Raw genomic sequence first — 25,831 nt, forward strand, 5'->3', positions numbered from 1 at the left:
CCAAAGTATCCCAAAATTGAACAGGTTCTTTTAATTCCTCCAAGGATCTCAAGTTTTTTGTGTAATAATCTACCATATAACGTAGGGATTTGTGTGATTCTTTTCCTAATGCATCAAAACTAAATAAACATTTAATATGATTGTTTATTAATATAACTTTATTATTGAATCTATCACAAAGAATATTCCATGCTAAATCATAATTGCTAGAGGTGAAATTGATGGACTTAATAACAATACTTGCACTACCCTCTAGTGTCGAACGCAAGTAATGAAATTTATTGATTTTCGGGATGGAGTCGTTGTTGTGAATGAGAGATTCGAAGGTATCTCTGTATTCTAGCCATTTCAGGTTATTTCCGTCAAAGGAGGGTAGCTTGATGGTCGGAAGTCTAATATTACACAGGCTGTACTCATTGTTAGTTTTTATAGAATTATCTGAGCCTTGAGAGGGAGGTCTATCGGATTTACAAGCTGACTCCAAGATGTCCTGTGCTATAGCGATTGATTTACAGAATGAGCTTTCGATAGTGTCGCGTTCCTCTAATTGAGGGGATATATTGTCAGACGTGAGAAGCTCAATTTTATTTTGTATGTCGTCAAAAGAAGAGAATAATTCCTGTAACCGAGATAATTTTAACTGAAGCTCGTTTATTTGTAGCTTTGCTAAAGTTTTTGGTTCGACAAGTTTTACAATGTCTATATATTTTTGAAATATAGTAATTCTAGCTTTTATATTACTTCGTAGTTGTGTATATTCTTTTAACTCCTTGCCGTCTGCCATTATAAATTGTAAATTTAGCAGATTTGCAAAAAAAAATGGGCGATTGGAGAGTTAGCAAAAACAAACAAAAAAAAAAAAAAACAAATAATAATAAATGAAATTAAAAAGAAAATAGATGTAAATTTCAAACCGTAAGTCACTAAGTATGAGTGCACTGGCAAATACTCAGATATGATGCAAGCGAAGTCAAACGGCCGCGTCAGCACTCAACCAACAGCGCGGCAGGTGGCGCAGGGAATTTGTCAACAATATCAGGTAGTTCGTCTTACTGCGCCCATACAATGATTGTCGCCGATTACAAAAACCTGGAATTTACCATAGTACTAGCTTATATAATTGTATTGAAATGTTTTGTATTTATTGTAAATTAATTTTAGTAAAATTTACACTATATATACTATATAGGTAATAAACCAATTACACACAAATCTTGTATATTGTAAGGCCTGTATGAGTAGGTATTTGCTTGATTTTAAGGTAGATTAATATTTATGTATTGTATTTACAATACAATAAATGGTTATCGTTATTTATTTTACTAATATACCTATTGCTTATTACGTAGCAATATCCTATTTTAGTTATATTTCGCAATTTTGTAATGATATACTATAATTTTAATGAATTTTAATTGTAACTTTTGAAAATATAAATATGTATTTTAGAAATATATTCAATTCTACCCAAATAACACGATTGTTACTTAATTTTATCTTAAATAGTCACAAAGCTAAAAAAAATGTAGTTTTTAATGCTAAAATATGTGGGTGTTAATATTAACAAAATGGTGCAAGCGCGTTCGGTTTTACACTATAGTGATATTAAATACAAATAACTAAGTACGTACCTATTGAGGCAATATTAACTTGTACTGAAATTTAGAACACTAATTATGTAAATATAAATACTCAAACTGGACATAACTTCCCTTTTGATGGCGTCGATAACCACAAATTTCGTTCAATGCACACAATAGGCCGGTAATTGCGTAGTTGATTATTGCAATTTCTTATTTTTCAAATCTCCGTCAGCTCGTCGCGTCGTAATTGTTTATTTAGATGCTTGATTGAATATTAAAACCTTCGTCAGCCTGCACCGAGTCCAGAATATCACGTCGGGGTCACCAATGTTAAAGTTGATATCGATGCGAAATAAAAATACAGCGCTTTGTAGGAAGGTGTGTAATGGAATGAAATGATGGATGCAATTACAGAGATCGCAATATGCACGTAACACAAAAACTAGACGACGCGCGCCCCGCTCCCCGCCTCACCGCATCAGGAACCAGTTATTATTTATATTGTATTACGGTGAGGCGTTAACAATTCGTCATATTTGAAGCTAGAAGCTTGAAACTTATTGTTGAGACTGTTGATTAAATATAAATACATATGACATTCATTGTTTGTAAAAAAATTACCCTTAAGGGGGTAAAATAAAATAGGGGATGCAAGATATTATGTAAAATCGTCACTTTTTAAGCTAGAGACTTGAAACTTATTTTTGAGGCTGTTGATTAAATATAAATAAATATGACATAAATTGTTTGTAAAAAAATTACCCTTAAGGGGGCAAAATAAAATAGGGGATGCAAGTTTTTATGTAAAATCGTCATTTTTGAAGCTAGAAGCTTGAAACTTATTTTTGAGGCTGTTGATTAAATATACATACTTATGACATTCATTGTTTGTATAAAATTTCCCTTAAGGGGGTAAAATAAAATAGGGGATGCAAGTTTTTATGTAAAACCGTCATTTTTTAAGCTAGAGGCTTGAAACTTATTTTTGAGGCTGTTGATTAAATATAAAAAAATATGACATTCATTGTTTTTAAAAAAATTATCCTTAAGGGTGTAAAATAAAATAGGGGATGCAAGTTTTTATGTAAAATCGTCATTTTTGAAGCTAGAAGCTTGAAACTTATTTTTGAGGCTGTTGATTAAATATAAATAAATATTAAATTAATTGTTTTTAAAAAAATTAACCTTAAAGGGGCAAAATAAAATAGGGGATGATAGTTATTATGTAAATTCGTAATTTTTGAAACTAGAACGATGAAACTATTTTCATTGGTTCTTTTGGGGTAGATTTTTAAATACCCCACTAATGTTATAACTGTGAAAGTAACTCTGTGTGTCTTTCTGTCAGTCTTAGCAAAACAAAATAAAAATTTAAATGAAATTTGGTACACAGTTAGTTTACACCCGGAATAAAATATAGGGTACTTTTGAATGTGAAAAAAGGATTGTAAGGGGGTTGCAATTAATTTAATTTATTTTTTAGCCTATTGATTAAATATTTATTTTTATTTTTTATCATTTTTTAAGCTAAAATGATGAAACTTATTTATTTGATTTATATTGTGTTAATTGAGTTAAATATTTTTTCATTATTTACGCGGACGAAGTCGCGGGTACAGCTAGTACTGATATATACTTATCATTATTATTTGTACACAAATACAGGGATCACAGCACCCATTGCCTAACACTATGTAATTATTCCTACATTTGCTAATTCTTTGATTATAAATAACAAATATATTAAAATGCAACCTATACATTATTATTAGGACCAACCACTTCATTGCCAAAAAACTTAATAATGTCTGTTTCAAGCTTTATTCTATGCGCTATACTGTCCTGGTCCTGCGTGCAAAAATCTTTCCATTTCTTGTCCATATATATGTACCTCCAGCCCTTTTCACGACCAGCTCCTCGGGACTTGTAGAACAGATTTCTATTGTATCGAGTAAGTCTTTCATTCATATAGACTCTATGTGCCTCTCTCGATACTTCCAGGTCTAGTGTCGTAATTCCTCGTCTTACTCGAGCGCTTTGGAGCAGTCGGTCCCGCAATGAGCGTCGGGCGAACGTAACAACTAGAGGGCGCGGGCGGCCGGACGCCTGCTCGCCCACCGCCGCGCGGCGCCCCCCACTCGGGACACGGATACTATGTTGCGCTCCTCCAGCGGCACACCCAGCTTGGCTGCTACCACCGATGCTATGTGATACAGATTTTCTCCCTGTATCTCCGGTATGTTCACTATCTCAACATCGTTTGAGAGTAACTCCTGGTCTCGTTCATTTAACTGGGATTACAACGAATGTACCACTTCCTCTAGCTCAGCTGTGCGGCCCACACCAGCCTCCGAAACCTTTTGCTCGACGACGTCTAGCCTTCGCTCCATGTTGTCTATTTGCGTGTTACAGGCGGCGACCGAAGCTCTGTATTCTGCCATTTCCTGACGAAGAACCTTCATTTCTTCTCGCACACATTTCAGCTCACTTCTAAAATCTTTAATTTCCAGTGCCAGCTCTATTTTAAACTCCTCCGTGGTATTCAATGCCGTGCAATCCATCGATTCATCATCCGCCACATTCTGCCTCTCACGCTTGTCCATGGTATATGTGCTGCTCATACCCTTTACAGGTGTTTCGGATGAGTTATCTCTAGGCATGTTCATTGAGCACTCAGGATAAATCCAGCCAGGTCTAACTTTAGCTAAGTTTGGAAGCCCCAAACAAGCTGCGTGGTAAATATTTTTACATTTAGTGCATACAGCACCATCTGCCGGTGAGAGGAACTTTCCACAAGCACCACAATTTACAACCTTTCTTCTGTGTTTCAAATAAAATAGGTCGCTAATTGTTGATGTTAACGCGTGTCAACAGATTGCACTGTTATCGATCGATACTTGTTGATGTGAACGGGTGTCAAAAGATGGCACTGATAACTATTTACTTAGTATTGTAATGCACTGAATTTTTAAAATATACCGTCACCAACGAACTTCCAGATCGCCACTATCACAAGGACAACTCTGCAATTACTGTATATTATTATTAGATAACACTCAATATTAAGTACTGTATCACTGCTATTAAAATAAACAAATTTTCACAACAATTATAACAATATTTTTATTTTTAACAAATACTGTGAACTTTTAGTTCAAGTCGTGCAAAATCTTTAGGTAGGTAATGATTTATTCCAACTTACGACCTTTAGTATCTATGGCCGGAATTTATTTTTAGGCATGATAATGGAATGGTGCACCCGTCTGTGCTAACGGTTTACACTGGCGGGACACCAGTGGAGGATGATAAGATGAACATAAGGTCAGGTCAGTTAGCCCATCGTGACAAATTCACCAGAAATTTATCACGATGGTTTCCAGGGTGAACCGCGTGGGGGTCAATCTGACATAGTGCATTGCTTGTAATGGGGTCATTAGTCCACATTACTAACAATCCCCTTCCCCTTATAGCAGGTAGTAAAACAATAAATGTCAGAGTTCTCGTGTAGCAAACGCTAAATCCGACCTGTTTTAAACGTGATTGAATTATAAACATCCGGACAACTCTCCCATCTCATCACATTAGCAGTATTAGTAAAGTTATTTATTCCCACCACACTATTCCAATCAGGTACTCAAAGGTTGATTGGTACAAGTTACACTACTGAGGTAAGTCCGCCATTGTACTAATTCTTATTAAGAAATGTTTTTTTATCGTACGATAAATTAATCAATAACGACTACGGTGGTGTCGTGGTGTAATATACTGTTTTACTACCAATGGTTGCGGGTTCGATTCCTCGCATGGTGCAAATATTTTTATTCATAGGTATTGTATTGGTTGGTGTTTTATATGTATATTATGTAAGTATTCGCAAAAAAAGTATCAATTTATTTATTCACTTGTCTGATGTCTATAACAAAGGCTCGGTTTAGCTTGGGGCTAGGCGGCGCTGTGTGAATTGACCAAGTACAATTTTATTATTAACTAGATGTACCCGCGACTTCGGAAGGAATGATGGCGCTGTCATCTTATAAACAAACGTCTCCGTAAAAATATTGTCAAATAAATATATAATCCAATTAGTTTTAGTCGAAATTTATACAAACTGAACTACTACCATCTAAATATACCGTGGTAATGTTATCAAACAATTTAACCGTAAAATAAATATAAAATCAGTGAAATAAGTGACGGAAACAATATATGTACTCAAATGTAACGAAACTGTGAGTGACTTGTAAATAGTGACAATTGTGACAAATGAACAACGTATTTCATTAAAGTGTAAAACAGAATAAGAAATTATTTTTCTATCACCTAACATTATAAATCAGTGTTAAATATAAAAGTGCAAATTATAATTTCTAAAAGTGACGGTCATTACAATATACTGAACAATTTAAAACAACAATTTATAACGATCTTTTCTGTATGGCGATTACTATAATACGATTTTTTATTAAAATGTTTAAAGATCACAGTGGCTCAATGGTTACATGTATAGTTTTTTAAACTTCACCCACCCGAAAGTCCCAAGATCGAACCTCACTGAGAGGCATTATTTTTCATTATAACACATTGACTTCAAAGATATAATAATTAAAGAGAGCCACCTATAAATTATTGTAGAAAACATTAGATATCTATACTACTTATATGGATTTCAAAAATTGATTCTTTGAATAGTAGTTAATAGTACTTGCGCTTCCCAATAGAGGGCAGCATAAAATGTCAGCAACAAACAGATGTAAACAGTGTAACAGAATACTACGAAATCGAGAATATTTAAATTGCCAAAAATGTAAATACAAATATCACATTGAATGCATAAATGTTTCGCAAAAGCGTTATAATATAATAATGGATAAAGGGAAAAAAGATTCATGGTCTTGCAAATCCTGCATAAATTACAATGAAAAAATGCAATCTATATCGAGCAATATTACAAGTACGCCATTGTCTTCAAACAATCAAAATAAAAACAATTCGGACATACAACGTAGTGAAGATATATTGAACTCCAAATCGTTAAATAAAAAATTAAATATACTCGAGAAGACCTTAGATATTATAGCACCATTAAATACAGATGTGAAAAACCTTAATAAAACTCGTTCTCTTTCTTTAGAAAATATTGAAGTTGAAACGTCTACACTATCAGAATCAAATATTTCCCCTTATCATAGCCTTCCTGATATATCCATTAGAGTGAACAATTTAAAAATACAAGAATTAGAAACTGAGCTAACAGAAATAAAATTTAAACTAAAAACTGCAGATACAGAGATAGAAAACTTAGTACACGAAAACCATAAACTAAAGAAAGTAATAAGTGAGTTAGAAAACAAAAGCAAACAATATAAAATACTACTAACCGACCCTATAAGTTCCACAAAAAAGAAATATGATAACAAAATTAGAAAGACCCAAAATAAGAAATTTAGGAAAATAGAATTCTCCCCGGATAATCTCCAAACAAAACAAAGCAGTCTAGACAACACAATAAAGGACCAGAATGAAATAGTAAATCAGAATAGACCAGAAATCGTTTGTGAACAAAAAAATAATAATGATGATTCTAATAAAACAATAGATAAAAACATAGAAGATAAAACAACTGCTATAAACATATTAGACAACACCAATAAAAATGGAAAACTACACATTACCTAGTATGTGTGTACCCAACAAATTAAGGGATTATCTTCACAATTGATTCGCTCACGTTTAAATACGTGTTATGACACATATACCGTATCAGGACTAATAAAACCGTTTGCAACTTCCGATGAAATTGTCAAGGGATCAGACAACTTAGTGATGTATAAAAAAGATAAACTTATCTTATGTATTGGAGAAAATGACCCAAATCCAATAAAACTAATGACTAACTTATGTATAATTCTACAAAAATACAAAAATAATACTATCCTGATACTAAATATCACCAAAAACAACTACCTAAATGAAAAAAAACTGAATGAACAATTATATATTATTTCTCGCAACTTTAATAATTGTCATCTCATAACGAAAGAAACGACATCACTGACGGAATTGTGTATGCATTTAAATATTGTCATTGACACTATTGACTATAAAACAAAATTTTTGACATTTACTAAAAAAAGGACATTAAAAACTTCAATCATCGACAAATTACAAGAAGATACAAATTCAAAGGCTAAAAAAACTCTACTCGACTATTTTCCTATTATTAAAAGAAATCAATTAAACGTGCACTCTAAAATAAATATAGACACTGATACACGAACTAATGACTTTTTTCGTGAACAATAATAATATCCTAAATATACTACACCAAAATATAGCAGGCTTTCTAAGTAAAAGAGATATTCTACAGATAACACTCGAAGAACTGGCACAAAAGCGAAAAAAAGTAGATGTATTATGTTTGAGTGAAACTTTTATTAAATGCGGTACAGAAGCAAATATTCAACTTCATGGGTTTCAACTCGCCGATCACTATTCTAGACAAAAGAAACGTGGAGGTGTATGTATTTTATGTAGAAATAATATAGAATACAAACAAATCCTATTCTTAAAAGACATTACTAAAGAATTCATATTTGAATGTTGTGGAATAGAATTGATACAGTATAATATATTAATTTTTTGCATATACCGGATTCCGGATAATCAAATGTCAAATCCCTACGAATTTCTGACACAATTGGACATATTAATGGCAAAACTTAGAACTAAAATAAACAAAAAAGTCATAATAACAGGTGATTTCAATATAAATATTTTAAACAATAACGAAGTCACACAAAATCTACATCGGCTGATACAAAACTATAACTATAACATCCATATAAATAATCCAACTAGAAAAAAGTCTTGCTTAGATTTAATAATAAGTAACATCCCTCAAGCAATAGGGGAACTTCTTCCTTTGGGACTATCTGACCATGACACAGCTCAACTGCTATCATTACCTGTAAACGATCAAAATCATGTACCGAAACACTGGATAAGGGAATATCGTGACTTCAGTTCAGAAAATATAAACAAGTTTTATGAGTACCTAAACAGTTTAACATGGTCAGAAATTTATGAAGAAGATGATCTGGATAAAAGCTTTAATCTTTTTCATGAAACCCTTTTATTGTTCTTTAATCTTTGCTTTCCTGTGTGCAAAATGAAAGTTCACAATAAAAGACCATCTACGCGCTGGATTACAAAGGGAATAAAAAAGGCAACGATCACTAAAAGAAATTTGAGATTTACGTACTACAAAACTGGTAGTTCAAAAATTAAAACAAAATACCGTAAATATACACGTGTTCTTAAAAAGTGCATAAACAACGCTATACAAATGAGTAATGAAGCATACATTACAAAATCTCAAAATGTATGTAAATCCTCTTGGAATGTCATAAAGGGCAATATAACAAAAAATAAACCGAAATCCAGTGTCAATAAAATCTTAAATAATAATAAAACAATAACTAATCCTAGTGAAATTGCGAATACATTTAATGATTATTTTATAAATTTAACTAATGACATCTCAAATATGACCAGTAATAAGTATAACATTATATCTAATGATAACAGTATTTTCTTACTACCTATTGACCGTTACGAAACTATTAAAGTCATCAATTCGCTAAAGAATACAAAATCAGTGGGATATGACAATTTTCCTATAAAATTATTAAAATTGACATCATCAATACTAGCACCTATTCTGTGCTACTTAGTAAATAAATCGTTTATACAGGGCGCATTTCCACAAGCATTAAAAATCTCTGTGGTCAAACCAATTCACAAAAAGGGTGATAAGTTACATGCGGAAAATTACAGACCTATTTCACTATTACCAACACTTTCAAAAGTATTTGAAAAAGCAATGTACTCTAGAATAATGTCATTTTTTGGAAAATATGAAATATTAAAAGATGAGCAAAATGGATTTCAGAAGGGTAAATCCACTACGCTTGCTGCATACAAATTAATTACTACAATGATGAATTACATTGACAGCAAAGTGCCACTTACTGCCATTTTCTTTGACATGAGCCGTGCATTTGATTTCGTATCGCATAAAATATTACTAGAAAAATGTGAAAAATATGGATTAAGAGGTTTAGCCCAGAAATGGCTACAAAACTACCTAAATAACAGAACCCAATATGTAGAAATAACGACAATTAATCAAAATAAGGAGGAAAAGACATATAAATCTAATATAAAAGTAAACAGTGTAGGAGTACCACAAGGTAGTATATTGGGACCACTTCTTTTCCTGATTTATATAAATGATCTGCCAAATGTAACTAAACATATGTGTAATCTCTATGCTGATGACATTGCTTTAATAATTCCTGACTCTGCGAAAAATCTGACATTATATAACAATGACATAAATAATACAATAAATGATATTATAAGTTGGCTGACAAACAATAATTTAAAAGTAAATGTAAATAAAACACATATGATACAATTTCATAATCAATATGCAAATAATACTCATGATCTCGTCATTACTCATAATGGTCAAATTATTAATGAAACAAAATCAATAACCTTCCTGGGAATTGTTTTAGACAAAAATTGTACGTGGAAAGAACATGTCGAAACAGTCTGTAATAAAATAAACAGATTCAGTTACGCTTTATGGCGGTTAACAAAGGTTGCTGGTAGCAAAACGGCTATACTTGCTTATCACGGCTATATTGCTTCCAGGCTAAGATATGGATTGATTTTGTGGGGTAACTCTGTAGAAATAAACAGAGCCTTTGTCTGTCAAAAAAAATGCCTACGAGCTATTTTTGACGTTTCGCCTAGAACAAGTTGTAAGCCATTGTTTCAAAGACTCAACATATTGACTTTGCCTTGTATGTATATCTATGAAATATGCCAATTTGTAAGACTGCATCCTGAACTGTTCAAACGGAGACAAGATATTCCTAGTAAATACACTACAAGACACTTAGACAAATTGATGTTACCATCTATAAAGACGTCATTATGCAGTTCAAACTGTCACGCCATGGCGATTAAAATATATAATAAATTGCCAAGTGAAATTGTAAATTTATGTCGAAATAAATTCAAGAAAGAACTACATAGATGGCTAATCAGCAAATCTTACTACAGTGTTCAGGAGTACTTACTTAATTAAAAACGTTGACATGTATAATTTATAAATATTTCATTAATACGAAGTTGACATACTCATATTATAAATAATGTACGTACTTAATATTGACTAACGAATAATAACCAAAATTGACATCTGTTTTGTCTGTTGCATGTCAGAAATGACAAAATGTGTGAAACTAGTTCTAAAGATCTTAAAAACTACATATGTACCACATTTTAAGCAATAAATAAATATTCATATTCATATTCATATTCGTCCGCGTAAATAATGAAAAAATATTTAACTCAATTAACACAATATAAGTCAAATAAATAAGTTTAATCATTTTAGCTTAAAAAATTATAAAAAATAAAAATAAATATTTAATCAATAGGCTAAAAAAGAAATTTCAAGCTTCTAGCTTTAAACATGACGATACATCTATATGACCTTGGATATACCCTTTCAATCCTCTTGTAACACATTTTTCACATTAAAAAGTAACATATGTCCTTTCTCAGGATCTAGTCTATCTATGTCTGTTTCAAATTTCAATTTAAATCGGTTCAGTATTTTTGGCGTGTAAGCGAGACAAACAGACAAAGTTACTTTCACATTTATAATATCAGTAAGGTATTTAATAAACTAACCCTAAAAAGACAAAGAAAAAAGTTTAATCGTTCTAGCTTCCACACAAACAGCAAATTTCCACAATAACTTTCATTCCCTATTTTATTTTACTAACCCCCCTAAGAGTAAAAATTTTACAAACATTGAATGTCATATTTATTGATATTTAAACAACAGCCTAAAAATGAGTCTCAAACTTCTAGTTTTAAAAAATGACGATTCTTCCATACAGCGTACCATTGCAACCCCCTTACAATCCTTTTTTCACATTCAAAAGTACCCTATATTTTTTGTCCGGGTGTAAACTAACTGTGTACCAAATTTCATTTAAATTTTTATTTTGTTTTGGAGCGTAAGACTGACAGAAAGACAGAGTTACTTTCACAGTTATAACATTAGTGGGGTATTTAAAAATCTACCCCAAAAGAACCAATGAAAATAGTTTCATCGTTCTAGTTTCAAAAATTACGAATTTACATAATAACTATCATCCCCTATTTTATTTTATCCCTTAAAAGTTATTTTTTTTACAAACAATGAATGTCATATTTATTTATATTTAATCAACAGCCTCAAAAATAAGTTCCAAGCCTCTAGCTTAAAAAATGACGATTTTACATAAAAACTTGCATCCCCTATTTTATTTTGCCCCTTTAAGGGTAATATTTTTAAAAACAATGAATGTCATATTTATTTATATTTAATCAACAGCCTCAAAAATAAGTTTCAAGCTTCTAGCTTCAAAAATGTCGATTTTACATAAAAACTTGCATCCCCTATTTTATTTTGCCCCTTTAAGGGTATTTTTTTTAAAAACAATGAATGTCATATTTTTTTATATTTAATCAACAGCCTCAAAAATAAGTTTCAAGCCTCTAGCTTAAAAAATGACGATTTTACATAAAAACTTGCATCCCCTATTTTATTTTACCCCCTTAAGGGTAATTTTTTTACAAACAATGAATGTCATATTCATATGTATTTATATTTAATCAACAGCCTCAAAAATAAGTTTCAAGCTTCTAGCTTCAAAAAAGACGATTTTACATAAAAACTTGCATCCCCTATTTTATTTTACCCCCTTAAGGGTAATTTTTTTACAAACAATGAATGTCATATTTATTTATTTTTAATCCACAGTCTCAAAAATAAGTTTCAAGCTTCTAGCTTCAAAAATGACGATTTTACATAAAAACTTGCATCCCCTATTTTATTTTGCCCCCTTAAGAGTAATTTTTTTACAAACAATGAAAGTCATATTTATTTATATTTAATCAACAGCCTCAAAAATAAGTTTCAAGCTTCTAGCTTAAAAAATGACGATTTTACATAAAAACTTGCATCCCCTATTTTATTTTACCCCCTTAAGGGTAATTTTTTTACAAACAATGAATGTCATATGTATTTATATTTAATAAACAGTCTCATACATAAGTTTCAAGCTTCTAGCTTCAAAAAATGACGAATTTACTTAAAAACTTTCATCCCCTATTTCATTTTAGTCCCTTAAGGGTAACATTTTTACAAACAATGAATGTCATATGTATTTATATTTAATCAACAGTCTCAACAATAAGATTCAAGCTTCTAGCTTCAAAAATGACGTATTTACATAAAAACTTGCATCCCCTATTTTATTTTACCCCCTTAAGGGTAATTTTTTTACAAACAATGAATGTCATATGTATTTATATTTAATCAACAGTCTCAACAATAAGTTTCAAGCTTCTAGCTTCAAAAATGACGAATTTACATAAAAACTTGCATCCCCTATTTTACTTTACCCCCTTAAGGGTAATTTTTTTACAAACAATGAATGTCATATATATTTATATTTAATCAACAGTCTCAACAATAAGTTTCAAGCTTCTAGCTTCTTTCATCCCCCTTTTAACCCCTTACAACCCTTTTTTTCGCATTAAAAAGTAGCCTATGTCCGTTCTCAGGGTCTAGACTATCTGTATACCAAATTTCATTCAAATCGGTTCAGTAGTTTTGGCGTGAAAGCGAGACAGACAGACAGAATTACTTTCGCATTTATAATATTAGTTTTTGTCGCAGCACAAAAATATATTTTTATCGTTTCCGTACAAATAGTAATTTTACAGTATTAATCTACAAACCAACATTTTGTTTCTTACAATCAGCTAAATAATTTAAATAGTTTCATAATATATGACACAATGAAAAAGTCATTTATTTTATAAAAATGGCAGTTAGTTTCTATTTTAGTGAAAAATAAGTAAATTCTATTTTGATACACCAACCATATATTTATTAATACCTATACTTTATTATTTTTGTGTTAATGCTTTTTAAATAAACACCCACACATTGTTTCTGTATAACCTACAAAAATGGGTAAATAATTTAATTTCGGATAGTGCCACACCACAACACTCTTTAAAAAATGTAAATAATAAAATGTGAAGAAATTGTGATTGTTATTAAGTTTTTTTTTAATAAGTTCGTCAGAACAGAGAAACAACATTTGACATTTATTATTATTTGACATTTGACATTGACTTTAATTTTTGTAATTTATTTTGTAAAACTTTAATTGGGCTAAACAGGACTTGTATCCCAGAGCCGTAAAACAAATTAATAAAAAAAATCTCCAAATTTGTCTCGCAATCGGCCAATTTCAGGTTTAAAGAAAAAACACATACACACGATATACGATTTTATCATAAAAAAGTGTCAAAAAACAATATTTTCGCTAAACGTCAACGTCATGTTTCCAGCAAGATCTTTCGTTTTACATTATGTTATCTGTGGTTTTGTTCTCTGTGATGGATACCTTATTGGCGCAAACGCACGCGATGTGTTGATTGGTTGTTAGCTAGTGAAATGTAAAGATGACGAATAAGTATTCAACCGCATAAAGATAACCTTGTATTTCCATTTTGAACCCCTTACAACCCTTTTTACGCATTAAAAAGTAGCCTATGTCCTTCCTCGGCGTCTAGACTATCTGCGTACTAAATTTCATTTAAATCGGTTCAGTAGTTTTGGCGTGAAAGCGAGACAGACAGACAGACAGACAGAGTTACTTTCGCATTTATAATATTAGTAAGGATTTATGTAGGTACCTGTAGATGTGTATGGAACAGTGATGCTTAAGTACAAAATGCCGTTTGACCATTTTATCAAACTCGGGAGTACAGTGAGAAACTTTGTTACCGCCATCTCCAGTCTTGCCAGCAATGTTTGGGAGAGTCCACTACGGAAACTACCGAAAACCAAATTCTTGAACGTTTGTTAATCTAATTACATTTTTCATAAACATATTGATTTAAAAAAATATATGAATATTGAAATATTGTGCACAATTCAGTCATGCTTCATTAAATGGAAGTATTAATACAGTAACCGTTCTAAAGTTAAATTATTATCCAAAAAGTTAAGTTAAACACTTCACTTTTTAGATAATATTTAAACATTGGAATAGTTTAGAAATGCTTAAAAAGCATTTAGAAGAAAATTGTTATTTATATATTTAGTCACATAAATAATATAATTTTCTACGCGTTTCAAAACCGAATTTTAGATTTTATATGTTTTTTTTATTATTATTCTTTATTGCACTTTAAAAGAGTGTACAAGAGGCGAGCTTAATGCCATATGGCATTCTCTACCAGCTAACCTTTGGGTAGAACTAGAAAGCGTTGTAGGGCAGTAATGGCGAAAATTTGTGATATTAATACTGTAATAAATAATTAGCTAAACAAAATCTATGTACATATATAATTTATGTTATATAAATATAATATATACTTTAAAAATAAATATATATTCTTTATTGCACTTTTAAATACAGTTCTAAACTTAAACATATACAAAGTGAGCAAAGGTGGACTTATCTCTAAGAGAGATCTCTACCAGTCAACCCAACAATGTGGCATAGCTAGTAGTGAGTAGGTAACACCTGTGCAATTAAAACTATTATGTTAAAATCTCCAAAAGTTGAGAAAAATAAAATATTTAAAATTCAACATATTAAATAAAGTTCTAATTATATTATAATTATAATAAAATATACAATAATAAATAAAATAAACATTAATAAAAGTTATATATATATATATATATATAAACACCTCTTTGGGCACTTTGTTGATCACGCCACAAGCGAAACACTTGCTGATTCCACCTTTTGCACTGAATAACTTCACACCTATCGCGTATATCTCAGGCGGTATGGCAACGTCGCATTCTATTTTGCGATGCGGCCATATATATTCGTCGATAGTACGATATACTCGACACTTTTTTTACTAATAATTCGTGACTGAATGGCTCCGAACGGCTAAATTTTTGGTATACACAAAGACTTTTTGGCTCTGAATATATTCCAAAAATCAATTAATTATGTTGATCACTTTATATACTCGTCCTTACTGCGATACTTATTTTCATCCGAATATATATGGATACCGTAACGGTCTATCAATTATGAATTTATTAATTTACTAATGTAGATATTTTATATTCGCAATGCTCCATACATGCAAGCTCCAGCAACGGTGGAGGCAGGGTCCCCCCTGCACCGTACACCGCACCCCGCGCACACAAACAAATTAGATATTTTTTGAATACACAAAGACTTTTTGGCTCTGTATATATATTTCAAAAATCAATTAATTGTGTTGATCACTTTATATACTGGTCCTTATTGCGATACTTATTTTAATCCGAATATATATAGATACCGTAACGGTCTATCAATTATGAATTTATTAATTTACTAATATAGATATTTTATATTCGCAATGCTCCATACATGCAAGCTCCAGCAACGGTGGAGGCAGGGGGGAGCACCGTACACCGCACCCCGCGCACACAAACAAATTAGAATAAATTAAATTCATAAGATTATTTATATATTTCGACTGCCTCGGTGGTCACACCGCTTTACATCCGATGGTCGCGGGTTCGATTTCTCGCACGGTGCAAACAATTGTACTCATCGGTCATCGATTGTTTTCATCGGTCTGGGTGTTTTATATGTATTTACAAAATAAAAATATCTATTTATATCAGTTCAGTATCAGTCTGTGTTAATTGTCCAGGGCTATTTATTATATTTTTATAAACGGTTATCTTTTTCCATCGCACCGCTCGCTATCGACAGTGAATTCATAGAAATGTCACTCTAAAAACAAAAATAGTTTTGTGTTTTGTATTTCAAATACTAAATGCAAAATAGGTATTTTCAAAATACTTTTTCAAAATAAAGTATCTTTTGAATTTTTGTCCAAACCTCAGACATTTTATTTGTTTTAGATATATCAATCATTACATAGTGTAGTATAAAACAAAGTCGCTTTCGCATCTAACAGTAGATAAATAAAGAAAGAAGACTTTTTGGCTCTGATACCGTAACGGCCTATCAATTATGAATTTATTATACCTAATCTAGATATTTTATATTCGCAATGCTACATACATTTTAATATCCGCCTCCATTCATTGTAACGGTGGAGGGACTAATTAGTTGAATAAAACTGAATAAGCAGTTGCTCCACTCTATAGGTACTGCGTCGTCGTCGTATGCTGTTCATTTTTTCACTCGTTTTGGCGCCAAGAGAGGGTCACATAGTCGTGGTCAAGTTAAGAACTTATAATTTAATTTTGATGACAATAGATACAAGTAAAAAGTAGGTATTATATTAATGTACGTAAGTACTGTACTTAAAAATATTTATTCTTTATTGTACATTTGAAAAACTTAACACTTAAGGACTTGTACATATACACGTACATACTGCCATTTTCTCTTAAAGACATCCAGAGAAGCACTATTTATCAAATACGCGGGGTGCACCGACCTTTGACCTTATAACAGCTGATTCGCGCGTAACGAATTACATTGCTACATTGGTATTTTATAGTGGATATATCACTATAAAATATTATTATTTCTTTAGATTATGACATAATAACATAGTTTACATGATTTTAAGGGAAACATACGATAAAAAAAAATCCCGTAAAATGTAAAAGATAAAAAATGGTTATTATTGGTTATCCTTAAGAGATAGACATATACCATCACGGACTTTTTTGTTGACCTTATTTTGATACATCTCAATGCTCGAGACAATACGCATTTTCATTAAACAGTATTGTATTTTTTTTATTTCTTTAACTTTAATGCACAAAAAAATTTGTACATGTGGCGGACTTAATATTTTGCCGCGTTATTTACCAGGCAACCATGAGTGGTGCAGCGAAAGATTATTGGCGGTGCACTAATATAAATAAGAAATGTCAAAAAAAGATTTATAAAGATAATAAAGATAAGCAAAATATACATTTCTATAAAAAAATAAATGTCTAAATAAATACATAATGATCCGATAATCAAATTATAAGTACAGTCTCAAATTGAAAGTAATAAAAACAGAAAATATAGAGAGAACTATAGTGATATAATAGAAAGATGTGAAAAAAGGAGGACAGTAAAAAAGTTACAAATTTAAATAATGTTCCAGCAATTTCTGTTTAAATGAATTTATTACATTATTATATATATTAGGCATACGACTAGCCTTATGACTGTTACTTTTTTTTTAATCTATACATCTATACATGTAAATAAAATTGGAGTGTCTGTTTGTAATATTGAAATAACCGTTTTTTACTACTTGCATATGAATATAAATACGGTACATACACCAAAATAACATATTTTACAAGTTTTGTCTGTCTGTCTGTCTGTTTGTTCCGGCTAATCTCTGAAATAGCTGGACCGATTTTGACGGGACTTTTTTTGGCAAGTAGCTAATGTAATAAGGAGTAACTTACGCTACTGTTATTTTAGAAAAATAAAATAAAATTTCACGCGGACGAAGTCGCTGGGGCCAGCTAGTCTATAGATATACCGAGATACTATTATGTTGTTGACAAAATTTTACTGTAATGTTACTATTACGTTATCCTACACAATTTGTATTATTTTGGATGAATAAATAAATAAATAAATAATAATCTATACATCTATACATATAAATAAAATTGGAGTGTCTGTTTGTAATATTGAAATAACCGTTTTTTACTACATGCATATGAATATATATAAGGTACATATACCAAAATAACTATTTTTATAATTTTAGTCTGTCTGTCTGTCTGTCTGTTTGTTCCGGCTAATCTCTGAAATGGCTGGACCGATTTTGACGGTACTTTTTTTGGCAGGTAGCTGATTTATAAGGAGTAACTTAGGCTACTTTTATTTTAGAAAAATAAAGTTAAATTCCACGCGGACGAAGTCGCGGGAACAGCTTGTTTTTAATAAAAACATCTTTTTTGTGGTACTTGTGAATGTTGAAGCCTGTTGTTTGTAATATTGAAATAACCGTTTTTTACTACTTGCATATGAATATAAATACGGTACATACACCAAAATAACATATTTTACAATTTCTGTCCGTCTGTCTGTTTGTTCCGGCTAATCTCTGAAATGGCTGGACCGATTTTGACGGGACTTTTTTTGGCAGGTAGCTGATGTAATAAGGAGTAACTTAGGCTACTTTTATTTTAGAAAAATAAAGTTAAAAACCACGTGGACGAAGTCGCGGGAACAGCTAGTGTATAATATATTAGAGATACCTATGTGTTTTTTTATTGATGACTAGCTGTACACGGGATTTCGTCCGTGTGGAATTTAACTTTATTTTTCTAAAATATAAGAAGTTAAATTCCACGCGGACGAAGTCGCGTGTACAGCTAGTTGTCGGTAGTCTAGCGATTTAGCTAGCACACTGCTTTGATTCCTGCTTGGTGGTCGAGGGTTCGATTCCTCGCACGCTGCAAACATTTGTATTCATGAGTATGATTGTTTGTAACGGTCTGGGTGTTTTCTATGTATAGATAATATATATGTATTTACGAAAAAAATCTTTGTATTTATATCAGTACCCATAACATAATCTTCAGCTAGCTTAACTTGGGTCTAGATGAAGCTGTGTGAATTGTCCTGAGATTACTATTATTACTATAATAAATATTTTCAAATCAGCCGATGTTTATTTTTGCCATAATACGTGCTGTTACCATGTGATATTATTACTTACGTACTTATTAAACTATTAACTTATTATTAAATTGTTTGTAACGGTCTGGGTGTTTTCTATGTATAGATAATATATATGTATTTACGAAAAAAATCTTTGTATTTATATCAGTACCCATAACATAATCTTCAGCTAGCTTAACTTGGGTCTAGATGAAGCTGTGTGAATTGTCCTGAGATTACTATTATTATTAATTGGTACACAGGTAAACTACTAACTAGGCCATATTGGTGTTGTTTGTTATGGTGAAAAAATTAGTATATATATAAGTTACACGTACAATTTCAAAGACTTATTTCTTGAAAACTACTGGCTATTCTGAAATAAAACTTTAGGGTTTGTATATGTAATGTTTGCATATAAAATATGATTAAAGGTTACCAGTGTATTTACACTTTTACTGAACAAACAGAGTTGTTTAATACTGAAAATATTGTGTGGAAGGCATCAATTACTTTCAGTGCATGTATAGCTTTTCTCTTTTCCTAATTATTATTATTATTAAGTTTAAAGTGGTTGAATTTTACGTAAGGGGTATTTATACATTATTTCTAATTTACCATTTATTTTAAGTTTTTTAAACTCTATTCATCGAGACCTATCTAATGAGTCCAAACACGATATTTCTGCTGTAAGTTTTCGAAGAGTATGTTCATCATCTGATAATACTGGTGCCAGCATGAAGTCAAGGTTATCAGATAACTAATTACTTTTATTTCGTCAAAATCTTTAGATTACGTATAATAAATTCATAATATCGCTACCTATTCAAATCAAAACAAGTATTAGGTACTTCATGTACTAGTATATAAATTTATCAACACACAAGTAAATGATTTTTAAATATATTCAGAGCCAAAAAATCTTTGTGCATTTAAAAAAAATTGCCGTTACGGATTCACTATTGCAGGAAATTGTTGAAAAAATATATATCGAGTATAGGTATCTACTACTATCGACGAATACATTTGGCAACAACGCATGGTCTCGGCCGGAACGGCAACATCGCATATTAGAATACAAAGATAGTGATAGAAAGAGAGAGACAGTGGAATCAGTAATATCTACGGATCGTGGCTGGATCAACTAAGTGTGCAAGTTTATATAAATGTATATATATATATATACATTTGTCTTTAATTCAAAGGAAATATAAATAATGAACGCATCACATTTAAAACAGTATAAATAGTTAATAATTTAATAATAAGTTAATAGTTTAATAAGTACGTAAGTAATATTATCACATGGTAACAGCACGTATTATGGCAAAAATAAACATCGGCTGATTTGAAAAGATTTATTATAGTAATAATAGTAATCTCAGGACAATTTACACAGCTTCATCTAGACCCAAGTTAAGCTAGCTGAAGATTATGTTATGGGTACTGATATAAATACAAAGATTTTTTTTCGTAAATACATTATATATGTATTTTATCTATACATAGAAAACACCCAGACCGTTACAAACAATCATACTCATGAATACAAATGTTTGCAGCGTGCGAGGAATCGAACCCTCGACCACCAAGCAGGAATCAAAGCAGTGTGCTAGCTAAATCGCTAGACTACCGACAACTAGCTGTTCCCGCGACTTCGTCCACGTGGTTTTTAACTTTATTTTTCTAAAATAAAAGTAGCCTAAGTTACTCCTTATTACATCAGCTACCTGCCAAAAAAAGTCCCGTCAAAATCAGTCCAGCCATTTCAGAGATTAGCCGGAACAAACAGACAGACAGACAAAAATTGTAAAATATGTTATTTTGGTGTATGTACCGTATTTATATTCATATGCAAGTAGTAAAAAACGGTTATTTAAATATTACAAACAACAGGCTTCAACATTCTCAAGTACCACAAAAAAGATGTTTTTATTAAAAACAAGCTGTTCCCGCGACTTCGTCCGCGTGGACTTTAACTTTACTTTTCTAAAAATAAAAGTAACCTAAATTACTCCTTATAAATCAGCTACCTGCCAAAAAAAAGTACCGTCAAAATCGGTCCAGCCATTTCAGAGATTAGCCGGAACAAACAGACAGACTAAAATTATAAAAATAGTTATTTTGGTATATGTACCTTATATATATTCATATGCATGTAGTAAAAAACGGTTATTTCAATATTACAAACAGACACTCCAATTTTATTTATATGTATAGATGTATAGATTATTATTTATTTATTTATTTATTCATCCAAAATAATACAAATTGTGTAGGATAACGTAATAGTAACATTACAGTAAAATTTTGTCAACAACATAATAGCAACTTAAATATTAAATCTCGGTATATCTATAGACTAGCTGGCCCCAGCGACTTCGTCCGCGTGAATTTTATTTTATTTTTCTAAAATAACAGTAGCGCAAGTTACTCCTTATTACATCAGCTACTTGCCAAAAAAAGTCCCGTCAAAATCGGTCCAGCTATTTCAGAGATTAGCCGGAACAAACAGACAGACAGACAGACAAAACTTGTAAAATATGTTATTTTGGTGTATACCGTATTTATATTCATATGCAAGTAGTAAAAACGGTTATTTCAATATTGCAAACAGACACTCCAATTTTATTTACATGTATAGATGTATAGATTAAAAAAAAAGTAACAGTCATAAGGCTAGTCGTATGCCTAATATATATAATAATGTAATAAATTCATTTAAACAGAAATTGCGGCAACATTATTTAAATTTGTAACTTTTTTACTGTCCTTCTCCAATTTTCACATCTTTCTGTTATATCCCTATAGTTCTCTCTATATTTTCTGTTTTTCTTACTTTCAATTTGAGACTGTACTTATAATTTGATTATCAGATCATTATGTATTTATTTATATATAATATTTATATATTTATGGGTTATATTTAAATGAATTTAATCGATAAAATCGTCGTTAAGTATTAAATAAATAATAAGTGATATTAACTATTATATTATGCATAAAAAATATTTGTAATAATAAAGAAAATACATTTAAAATGTTTTACTTGTTGTGTTAGTTATTTATAAGATCTTACTATAATTGTTAGCTGCTTTACAATTTAGAAAGTACAATAGGTAATGTAAATTAAAATTAATTGAATACTTAACAACGTTTTGTTCGATTAAATTCATTTAATTATTAAAATAGTTAATTTAAAATTAGAATAAAGACAAAAAAAAAGTAACAAAAAAAATAGGTGGCGAGAATCGAACCTTGAGCGTCGGTTTGGTAAATTGATTCAAAGGCTTATTACAATCAAAATTCTAAATTCAAAGGCTTATTTCTTCGAAATTACTGGTCATTTTGAAATAATACTTAGGGTTCGCATACCCTTATCGGATACTACTACTACACGGAGTTTTGTCAAAATAAAATATCTAGGTTAGGTATAATAAATTCATAATTAATAGACCGTTACGGTATCTGTATATATTCGGATCAAAACAAGTACTATGAAATAAGAACGAGTATATAAATTGATTAACACAAGTAATTGATTTTTGAAATATATTCAGAGCCAAAAAGTCTTCTTTCTTTATTTATGTACTTGTTAGATGCGACAGCGACTTTGTTTTATACTATACTATACTATACTATGTAATGATTGATATACCTAAAATAAATAAAATATCTGAGGTTTGGACAAAAACTCAAAGGGTAATTTAGTTTGAAAAAGTATTTTGAAAATACCTATTTTGCTTTTAGTGTTATAGTACTTTAACTGTTATGTTTTAAGTAACAATGTTTAATTATAATTAATACTACTGCACCAACACTCCGATCGTGCAAAAAAATTTGCTGTTTCATTATTTTTTAGTTCAATTAGTGGTCTACCTAAGTCCTGGGCTAAGGGGGGGGGAGTCATGACGCCCCCATGACTCCCATGACCTCCATGACCTCCATGACGCTCCCCCCTGGATCCGCCGTTGCGTCTATTCTTTATTCGCTCAGTAACGTTGTTACAAAAGAAAAGATTCCCGTCCAAAAAATAACAAGTATTGAGGTTGGATCTGGAGTCCGTTACTCCAGACTGAATTCTATAAATATTTAGATTAGATAGACTATTATTCTTGAAATACTAGCTAGACATTATTAAGTTACTGTAGCCATAATGTAGTAGCCCAAACGTGCCAATGAGGAAGCCCTTGGCAAATGCAGCACCCTGATTGGCCCGTTTGAATTGGATCAAGAACTGCTCGTATGCCAAAAAGGTGGATTTGTATAAAATCGTGTATAAATCGCTTAATTATTATTATTACTCGTCGTGACAGTTGTGGCTCAAAACGGAGCAACATTTACATATGGTCATCTGGCATTAGATCAACAAAAGGCCTCCGGATCAACAAGTGAAAAAGGATCAACAAAAAACTACCTATACGGCACGTCTGAGCCACAAAGTGCCCAAGGGGATATTTATATATATATATATATATATATATATATATATATACATACATATACAATTACTATAGATATCTACATATATTACACAAAATACAAATAATAAAATACATGATGAAACGAATCATACTAAGGTCGATAAATAGTACGATTTCAACCTTTTCTTAAAACAACCGATTGATGGACTTTCCTGTATCTGTACTGGTAGTTTGTTCCATAACCGAGCAGCGCGAAATGAAAAGGAATTTCCTAAGAATTGAGACTTGCCAAGTGGAAGTTTTAACATTTTGGAGTGGTTTTGGCAAAGACGTCTCGGTCTAGTAGGAGGGGGCAAGAATTGAAAGCGGGACTTAAGGTAAGCAGGAGCATTGGGATTATTAAGGATGTTATAGAGCATGGTCAGGATGTGCATATTATGTCGAAGGCGGATTGGGAGCCACTTTAAACGAGCGCGAAATTCAGAGACGTGATCGTATTTACGTAAACTGAAAATAAATCTGATGGCTAAATTTTGTAAGCGCTCGAGTTTATTGAGGAGCTCCTCAGTCACGTCTAAGAAACAAACGTCAGCATAATCAAGAATGGGAAGTAAAATGGATTGTGCGAGCATAATTTTGGTACTGAAAGGAAGAAAATATTGAAGTCGTTTGAGAGAGTGATATGAATAATGCATCCGTTTACTGATTTCATTAACATGAGGTGTCCAAGACATTGTGCCATCTAAGATAAGCCCTAAGTTTTTAACTTTGTCAGTATACGCTAACTGTACACCCTCATATACAAGTGCGGGTATAGTAGACCAATCCAACCGGCTCCTCAGTCTACTGCTACCAACAATCATAACTTGGGATTTGGCAGGATTTACAACAAGACCGAAAGACCTAGCCCATGCTTGTATTGCCGAGAGATCACAGTTCAAATCTGCAACTGTTTGTGCCACCTCCGACAATGTAAAGTGACGGTATAATTGCAAGTCATCTGCATACAGATGGAATGGAGAAGTAATGATACGAGATATATTGTTAATAAACACTGAAAATAGTAATGGAGAGAGAACACCGCCTTGAGGTACACCAGCAGTTAAAGTAATCCAGTCTGAGGAACCCTCGCTAGTTTTTACACACTGCTGGCGACCGAAAAGAAAAGAAGAGAACCATTCTATAACAGAAGCAGAAATGTTAATAGCACGGAGAGCACCAAGAAGGATGTCAAAATCTACAGAATTGAATGCGCTGCTGAAATCTAGCAGAATTATAGCAGTCAACTTGGTGTCCTCCATAGCCTGCCTTATATCCTCAGTAATATTAAGAAGTGCCCCAGTAGTGCTATGGGAGGGACGAAAGCCAGACTGGAAGGGACATAACAGGTTATTAGAAGAGAGAAACATGTAAAGTTGACTATGAACAACGGATTCGAGAACTTTGGAGAGCAAGGGAAGTATGGAAATGGGTCGAAATTGGGAGAAACAAGTAGGGTTTGACGTTTTAGGGAGAGGTATAACATAAGCCCTCCTCCACTGTGATGGAAAGACATTTTGCTGCAGAGAAAAATTAACAATGTGAGTGAGTACACGCAAAATATCTTCCAACACAGTAAGAATCATCTTAAGGCTAATGTCGTCGCTACCGATAGCTTTAGTGGATAGGAAAGGATACACTTTCTAACGGCATCTTCTGATACAGTACTGAAAGTTAAGGAAGGACAATTCTGTGGGAGAAGGTTAGAAAGAATGGAAAGGGAATTGGCTTTAGTGGAATTGCTAAGAGTAACAGGAGTAGAGGAAAAATGTATGTTTAGCGCATTGAGATCGAGACCACTCAGCGAAGAGTCGGAGGCCTTGCCCACTCCTAGCGACTGGAGAAACTTCCAAATTTGAGGCTGTCTAAGGTTTTGTATAGTATTATGGATATATCGGCGTTTAGCATCCCTACACATTCTGTTGCAGACGTTGCGTAGCTTTTTATACAATTCAAAGTTAACCTGTGATCTCTCGTGCTTGTACTGACTTTTAGCTCTGTCACGTTTGGCCAT

The 25,831-nt window shown here is 31.8% G+C and overlaps 1 protein-coding gene across 1 annotated transcript; it reads right to left on the reverse strand.

Moving 5' to 3' along the window:
• Positions 1-3,664: 3,664 nt before the first annotated feature.
• On the reverse strand, positions 3,665-25,831 carry LOC131855513 (uncharacterized). Its single transcript, XM_059206790.1, has 4 exons — positions 25,781-25,831; positions 24,482-25,148; positions 3,941-4,311; positions 3,665-3,874 (listed from the first exon to the last, which is right to left on the reverse strand). The coding sequence occupies exons 1-4, from the start codon at positions 25,829-25,831 to the stop codon at positions 3,665-3,667; spliced, it is 1,299 nt and encodes a 432-aa protein (XP_059062773.1).

The sequence above is a fragment of the Achroia grisella genome, unplaced genomic scaffold (genome assembly GCF_030625045.1).
Source record: "Achroia grisella isolate CSIRO2021 unplaced genomic scaffold, CSIRO_AGI_Agris_v1 utg1455, whole genome shotgun sequence".
Classification (NCBI taxonomy): Eukaryota; Metazoa; Arthropoda; class Insecta; order Lepidoptera; family Pyralidae; genus Achroia; species Achroia grisella.